Source organism: Apis mellifera, linkage group LG8, assembly GCF_003254395.2.
Source record: "Apis mellifera strain DH4 linkage group LG8, Amel_HAv3.1, whole genome shotgun sequence".
Taxonomy (NCBI): domain Eukaryota; kingdom Metazoa; phylum Arthropoda; class Insecta; order Hymenoptera; family Apidae; genus Apis; species Apis mellifera.
The window spans coordinates 12,377,001-12,385,397 of NC_037645.1; the positions used below are offsets into that span (position 1 = coordinate 12,377,001).

The following is an 8,397-nucleotide window of genomic DNA, read 5'->3' on the forward strand; positions in this document are numbered from 1 at the left end:
TTTACTTATAACATATAAACATTTTAATAAAATAAATTTTCATTTTCTAAAAAATTTTTAAAAACCTACTAAAAATGTCATTTTTTAAAAAATAGAATATAAATAATTTCTAATATAAATTTAAGGTACAGGAGAAGGAGGTGGTGGAAGTGGACTAAAATATGTAGAAGATCGTGAACTAGGAGAAGGAGGGCAACTAATTCCAGCATCGCTTTGGTAAACAGATCTTGGAGTAGGGGGTGGAGGATAAGGTTCACTTTCATATCGATATCTTGCTGGATAATTGCTATCTGACTCATCGCAAACATCTGTACTACAAGGAGTTGGAGGTGGTGGTTGATTTATACTTTTATAATATCTATAAGGTTTATACCTAGATGCATTACTACTTGAGCACCTTGTAGAATTGGCTGTTGTGGCAGGACTTGGAGGAGGATTTAATGTCTCTTGAGGATAACCTGTAGAACTCCCTCGAGTTGAACTTGATGCACCTTAAATTAGAATATTTATTACAATCTAAAAATATTTTTTATTTTACTTTTATATTTATATTATTTTAATATATTTTAATATAAAAAATGTATTTTAATTTTCTAATTCAAAAATCAATATTTAAAAGTTTACACGTGAACGTTATAAAATTAATTTTCTATATTAAATTTTTAATGATTATTTATATTATATGTATTATATATTTTTGTAAAAAAACTACAATATTTATATATTTTTAAACAAAATTTTTGTAAAAAATTATTCATGAAATTATTTATTTATTAATAATTTTATTTTTCAATAAATAAAACAAATTAAAATCTTACCAGTAATATGACTGCGATCATAACTTGATCCAATACTACTTCCATTTAACATTGACATTCTTACAGTTTCCATTCCTATTTTCAAATCTTTTCTACAATTTTTTTGTGCAAACATTGGTTTTGCTAATCTTGCAGGTTTTGGTGATAATGGATCTCCAGCCGAATCATGTAAAATATCAGGCAATTCTTCGTTATTTATAAATTTTCTTCTACAATAATAAAATCCAAAAGCAATTGCAGCGATTGTTGCAATCAATCCAATAGGTACAATAATAACATAAGTAATTTTTCCAGATTCTAATGAATTATTCTCTTGTCTGGGATTATTTGCTGGTGTACATGCAGATGCAAGTTCATCACTTCCATCAGCACAATCCTCCCAACCATCACAAAGAGCAGAACCAGAAATACAAACACCATTACCAATGCATTGAAATTGATCTGGACGACAACAATGTGCTTCATCTAGACCATCATGACAGTGAGTTGTTCCATCACACACCCAGGACATATCTACAAAAATTTGATAATATTTTATAATTTCATTCTTTTTAATTTATAATCGAAATAATTATTTAACTTTTTACCAATGCAATGACCACTTTGACATTTAAATTGTTCACGATTACAAGTTGGACAACCTAATTCATCACTTCCATCAGGACAGTCAGTTTGACCATCACATTTCCATGTTGCAGGTATACAATCTTTTGTTACTGCAGAACTAGGTGCAGCACAAGTAAAATGATCTGTTCCACAAGCTGGCGCAGCTCTACAAGTTTTTTCATCTTCGGATAAAACCAAAGATTTTGGACAAGAACATCTAAAAATAATATTTTTATAATGAATTTTTCTAATGAAAAAATGCACAGTGACTATATTCAATTTTTATTAGTTTTCTTCATTTTTGTAACTTTTTGATTTTATATTTTATTTAATAACTTTTATATATTAAAAGACATACCTAGAAGAAATAGTTCCTATACAAAAATGTGAACATCCTCCATAATCTCGAAAAGGACTACAAATATGTGTTTTCATTATATCATCTTGTGGAGTATTTATTGTAATTAAATCTGTGAGCACTTTATTCATGATTGTTTTTCTTCCATTTCCAGATTTATTAATACGTTCTAAACTAGATGTTTCTTTATCAAACCAATAAATAAAATCAAGAAAAACTGATAAATAAATAGTTGATCCTTGTCCAACGGGAGAAATTAAAATTCTTCTATTATTTCCATCAAAATCTGCATATTCTATTTGATTGCCATGTGCCCAGTATACAATATTTGAGATTGGATCTACTGCAATGCTTGTTGGTTGTTCAAGATCTGTTGCTATTACAATTCTTTCTTTTCCATCCATTTTACTGCGCATAATTCTCATTTTTCTTCCTATATCTGTCCAAAAAAGGAATCTTTTTTCTGAATGTATAGCGATATTTCTTGGTTTCTCTCCATCACCTTTAACAACAACACCTAAAGCAGAAGCATTGTCAAGTTTTGTAACATTAATTGCATCATTTATAGCACATGACCAGAATAATAATCTTCCTAGTGAATCTAAGGCAAGATCCACTGGATGTCCTGAATTTCCAGAAATCATTATACTGGAATGGGTCTTATTTTCCAAAGTTTTTCTAATAGATAAAGTACGTCCATCTATCCAATAAATATGTTGAGTTATGGGATCAAATTCTATAGATCGTACATGTTTTAAACCTTGTATTCGTAGAACCACATCTGGGCAATCATTTGTATCAGGTAGAAAGCGAAATATTGCGTTACGCAAACTATACATCATAAAGCTTTTCGGTGCTGTAATAAATATATACAATTATTATAATAATAATAAATAAATGTATATTTTTTATTTTTAAAATTTTATTCTTAAAAAATAAAAATTAATTTTTTAAATAATATAATAATTTATATTTATATTTATTTTTATTAAATATAATGATTTATATTATATTTAATTTTGAACATTAAAAATATTTAAAATATATAATTAAATATTATTAGAATTATAATTAAAATTTATACTAACCAATACATGTTTTATTATCCTCTGCTAAATTATAATGAGTAGGACATTCACATTTGAAAGAATTAGATATGCTTTCATTTTCTCCTGGTAAAGCAATACAAAGATGAGAACAACTTCCATTTTTTGATGCACAAGGATTCCATCCTGCTTGTCTAGAAGCATGAAAGACTAACAAATCTGTCACAGATTCTAATTTATTATGTATCTTCTCTCTATTTGCTCCATTAGTCTTATTAGCTTTCTCTATATCACCTATTGATTATATGATATTATTTATTTAAAATTTGTTTAAAATATTTATATATTTAGAAAAATAGATATTTAATTTAAAATCTAAATTTATTTATACATGATAAAATGATTATTTTATTAATCAATATTTTACTTTCATTTACCTGTATTCCAATCTGTCCAATAAATATAATCTTGATATTGAGTAATACTAAATGGATACACAATATTTTCCGTTATAATTGCATATCTTTTTCTTGTACGTAAATCAAAACTATCAACAGCTGGAGTATATAAATCTGCCCAATATAATTTTCGTGCTGAATGATCAATTGTTAGACCATTTGCTCTACCAATATTGGAAAGTATTATTTCACGATGTGTACCATCCAAATATGATCTTTCTATATTTCCAGAATTTCCCCATTCTGTCCAATACATATGGCTGGAAAATTGTTAAAATATTAAAAATTATATAAGAAATATTTTATAAATATTTTATATTTTTTATCATGTTATTTTATATATTCTAATTTCTAACTGTACATAAATATTTTTTTTTAAATAAATAATTAAATTAATTACTAATGATTTATTATAAGAATATTTTTAATTTTACTAATTAAAAAAATATATTTATATATTATTACTAATTAAAAAATATATTATTACTAATTATAATAAATATATTATTAAATAATATAAATATATTATTACTATAATTATTACTAATTAAAAATCAATCAATATAATTACCCTTTACTAGGATCAAGAGCTAAACATCTTGGTTCAATAATATTATTCCAAATAAGAACTTTTCTGCTACAACCTTCTAATCGAACCATTTCTATTCTTCGAGTTCCTGTATCACTCCAATATAAATTATGAGCAATCCAATCTATTGCTAAACCTTCAGGTGTTTCTAAACCAAGATCAACAACTCTTTCTATATCAGATCCATTTATAAAAGCTCTTGTAATTGTTTTCAATTTAACATCTGTCCAATAAATACGATTGTCTACTATGTTAAAATCTAAGGCGCTAATAAAAATAAAATATATCAATAAATATTTTAACATAATTTTTATGTAAAAAATAAATATATATTTTCAATAATAGATTTTAATATAATTTTTTATTTATAAATGTAAACTTTACCTTGCATCTTTAACACCAGTTAATGGAATAATATTATCATTATTTGCATTTTCAATGCTAATTCTCCCAATGTTTTCTTTCCTTGCAAATAACATAAATGCATCTGGGACAACACAAGTCTTTTTATCTTTAGTTAATTCATATCCAATTTGACATGCACACACATATTTATTCCCTGGTCTGTTTAAACATAGATGACTACAACCTCCATTGCTTTTTACACAAGGATTTGTACCATTAACTTTTCCTAAATGCACTGCTTTTAAACCCATAACATTTGGAACTTGATCAACTATAACTTCTCTTTCACCACCTGTAAGTTTATGTGCTCTATCCACACTTCGTCTTTGCCAATCAGTCCAATATAAATAATCTCCTAATAAACTTAATCCAAAAAGATGTGGTAGATTGTCTGTGATTACTTCTCTTCTATTTGTACCATCCATATTACATACTTCAATTTTATCTGTTTTTGCATCACACCAATAAATTTTCCACCTTGCAAGATCTAAAGCAATTCCATTTGGCCAAACAATATCTTTATTTATTAAAAGAATACGTTCTGTTCCATCAAGATTACTTCGTTCTATTTTTGGACGTTTTTCATTCCAATCTGTCCAAAACATCCATCCTAATTCTGGAGCTAAAGCAATTGCTCTAGGTTCAATTAAATCTTCATTTATTAATACTTTCCTACTTGTACCATTTAATCTAGCTACTTCAATTCGATCTGTTCCTGTATCAGTCCAATAAAGATTCCGTGCCAACCAATCAACAGCTATTCCATCAGGATTCTTTACTTCTGTTGTTATAATATTTTCTTGATTAGAACCATCGAGAGAAGCTCTACGAATTGCACGAGCTTCTTCATCTGTCCAATAAAGCATTTCTTGCACAGGATCAAAATCAATTGCTATTGCATGTTTAATTCCTAATTTTATTAAAAAATTATAATATGTATAAATTTTTTTAAAAAACACAATTGATACATAAAATATTGAAGAATACCTGTTAATGGTAACACAAAGTTGGTATAATCTGGAGAATCTAAAGAAATTCGACAAATTTCATTTCTTTGAACTATTAATAACAATTCTTCTGGTCCTTCTGCACAAGTCAAATTATCCACTAATTTCACACCAGTAGGACATGCACAACTATATCCAGGTTCTGTCATACTAAGAAGACACAAATGTGAACAATTTCCATTATTTTTTTCACAAGGATGACTACCATATGGTTGTCTTTTAACATCCCATACTTCTATATCACCAGGTATATATTCCCCATGTAATAATTCTCTAGGATGTGCTTGGTTTTGACGAACATCATATGAATGTACACACCATGTTTTCCAATCAGTCCAATATAATCTATGATCAAAAAATGTTACTGCAAAAGGATAATCTAATCCTTGTTCTATAACTTTTCTTCTGTTTTTTCCATAATAATCCATCACTGCGATAAATTTAAGTCTTCCATCTACCCAATAAACCAATTCATTTTCATAATCTACAGTTAAACCATTTGGCCAAAATATATCATCAGAAATGATTACTTCTCTTGTCGATGGATCTCCATTCATTGCAGCTCTTTCTATTTTAGGTACATCACCCCAATCAGTCCAAAATAATATACTTTTCATTGGAACAAGAGCAATAGCTCTTGGTTGATAAATATCTGTCCAAAAAAGAACTTTTCTATGACGTCCATCAATGCTAGTTACTTCTATTCTATTTTTTTCTCCATCTGTCCAATATAATTTTCCTGTATACCAATCACAAGCTAAACCATCAGGAGAAATTAAACTAGAATTTACTACAATTGTTTTTTCACCAGTATGAGTACCATTTGTTCGAATACATTGAATTATTTCTAAACCACTATCTGACCAACATACTAATTCATGCTCAAAATAAAAATCTAATGCTGCACCTTCTGAGAGATCTTTTATGACAGTAGTTACTTTGTTAGTACGAGAAGCATTAGCCATTCTAATATCTTTTTGTGTGACAAAGAGAAGAGTTGGTGTTCCTAAAAATAACAATTCATATTATTAAAATTAAAAAGATTTATATAGTTATTATAAAATTATAAATTATAAAATAAAAAGTAAAAAAATAAGATTTAAAATTATTTTACAACATAAAAATCAATTAAATGAAAAATAAAGTTTTACTAATACCAGAAATAAAATTATTAATTAATCAATCACTTAATTTTATAATTTTTTAAGATTTAAAATTAACTTCTTTCTATTATTTATTTATTTATTTTCTATTATTTTTTTTTATATTTAAGTATTTATTATTATTTATAATAAAATAGACTACAATCAGGAAATTATTATATTACATTACATTTACATGTAATATTTTAATTGAAGATAAACCGTAATATAACCTCTATTATAAAATCATATAAAAATAAAACAATAAACATTGCTTACCATTAGAGAAAAGGACAAGTTTGAAAAAACATGCAGTTAGGATAATTATTAAACTGATTATATCCATTCTGTAAGGCAGAGAAGATCAACTGGCGACTCGCGAGCCGCATGCGGCTCCTTCTCCTACTTGCCTACTTCGTTGAGCCATAGAATCCCGAGCTCCTCAGCAGCCATTTGACTGTTTTGACTATGTTGTATCGTTTCTAAGGATCGGACTCAAAAATACCACAATATAACTTGAGCAAATTTTATTTGAAATATATTGCAATTTCAAACAATAAGTTAATTGAACTAATATATTATCTTAATATTAATATATTATCTTTATTTTAAAAATAACTTACAAAAAATAATTTTATTTTACATTAAGATGATTTATATTTAAATATCAAATTTTATCAAATAATTTTTTTTAATTCAACGTTTAATTTCTAAATAAAATAACAAATAATTTAAATTTTAACTTTTAATATTAATTTTAATTTTAAATACTTACTACGTTTTGTATGTATCGATATTATAAACAATAAATATACGTGTCCAAGCATGAAGCAGTAGGGAAACAAACGAATTAGTATTTAACAAATTTGTAAGTTTCTATATCTCGAGATTTTGAACTCAAAACAAAAAAGTTAATCAGATCCAGACCTGTTATAAGAGATTCAGGGCTGATCCTTCAGTCAAGTATGTAAATTGAAGCAAGACTTCGAGAAAATGGCGGGAGTCCAGACTTGTCGATCAAACTGAATTTAATTCTTCATTCTTATTTATTTGTTTTCATATATATTTATAAAATATACTTATAACATAGTTACAATTTAACATAATAGAAAACTGAAATGATCTTATATTAATTAATCCTATTGCGTGTAAAATGTATAAATAAAATTTCATTTTCTTATCTAAATTGGTACACAAGTAACATTTAATATCTTATATATATATATATACGTTATAATGTTAATTTCAAACAAAGAATATGTAAATAAATTTTAAGAAATAAAATTTATAATTTATTTAGGAAATTACAGGATAAAATTTTATTATTTTATTGCATTTAAAAAGTAATTATTTATAAGTTTCTAAATAAAAATGAAAAAAAAAAAAAAAATTATTAAAACTAATATATAAAAATCAAAATATTTTTATCTAATAATTTTTAAATTATTTTATCAATATTTTTAAATTATTTATCTTATATAAGTTTATTTTATATTAATGCCTGTAATTTAGGTATATATTTCTTTTTCTTTTTTTTTTTTTTTTTAGTTAAATCACATTAGATACAAAAGTAGACCAATCATCTTATTTTCGCTTAAACTAACTGCCATACCGACTTAGAAGTTTGACATTGATTTCAGCGTCCTCTGTTTATAAATAAAACAGCCACGATAAAATAGTTTTTAAAGTATTAATAAAAATTAAATCAAGAAATATATATTCATGTATTTGACAAATAATTACTATTCAATGCAAAAAATTTTTGTCAAAAAATTAAAATTGTATCAAAATAAATCCAGCCGCTACAATTATATATTCTGTTGATAACGATGAAAGTGATATGAAAATGATAATGGATTTTACAGTTCAAAAATTTAGATCATAAAAACGTTACATGATTATTCTATTTATCTATAGTCAAATTCAAGATAAGTAAATAAACAGATTTTTATATTACATAAAAATTCT

At 25.6% G+C, this 8,397-nt stretch overlaps 1 protein-coding gene and 1 long non-coding RNA gene across 4 annotated transcripts; one reads left to right on the top strand and one right to left on the bottom strand.

Annotated features, from left to right (window-relative positions):
- Positions 1 to 43: 43 nt before the first annotated feature.
- LOC551021 (low-density lipoprotein receptor-related protein 6) lies at positions 44 to 7,444 on the bottom strand. Of its 3 annotated transcripts, none has more exons than XM_026442243.1 (11): positions 7,357 to 7,444; positions 6,709 to 6,911; positions 5,268 to 6,293; positions 4,260 to 5,190; positions 3,858 to 4,142; positions 3,266 to 3,546; positions 2,871 to 3,122; positions 1,783 to 2,638; positions 1,406 to 1,641; positions 819 to 1,331; positions 44 to 491 (listed from the first exon to the last, which is right to left on the bottom strand). In XM_026442243.1, the coding sequence occupies exons 2-11, from the start codon at positions 6,773 to 6,775 to the stop codon at positions 121 to 123; spliced, it is 4,818 nt and encodes a 1,605-aa protein (XP_026298028.1). In that variant the 5' UTR covers positions 6,776 to 6,911; positions 7,357 to 7,444; the 3' UTR covers positions 44 to 120. The 3 variants fall into 3 exon arrangements, with proteins under 3 accessions (XP_026298028.1, XP_026298027.1, XP_026298029.1); XM_026442242.1 differs by having other exon boundaries at positions 6,709 to 6,923; positions 7,205 to 7,435; XM_026442244.1 differs by lacking the exons at positions 6,709 to 6,911; positions 7,357 to 7,444 and having other exon boundaries at positions 5,268 to 5,741; positions 5,818 to 6,286.
- Positions 1,161 to 1,908, top strand: LOC107964896. Its single transcript, XR_001704055.2, has 2 exons — positions 1,161 to 1,299; positions 1,517 to 1,908. It is a non-coding gene; the product is annotated as an uncharacterized LOC107964896 (long non-coding RNA).
- Positions 7,445 to 8,397: the final 953 nt, after the last annotated feature.

Coding starts and splice junctions, on each gene's coding strand:
- LOC551021 (XM_026442243.1), bottom strand. CDS start 6,775: ATGGATATAATCAGTTTAATAATTATCCTAACTGCATGTTTTTTCAAA. Junction 5,191..5,267: donor CTTTGTGTTACCATTAACAG/GTATTCTTCAAT, acceptor TAATAAAATTAG/GAATTAAACATGCAATAGCA. Junction 1,332..1,405: donor TCAAAGTGGTCATTGCATTG/GTAAAAAGTTAA, acceptor AAATTTTTGTAG/ATATGTCCTGGGTGTGTGAT.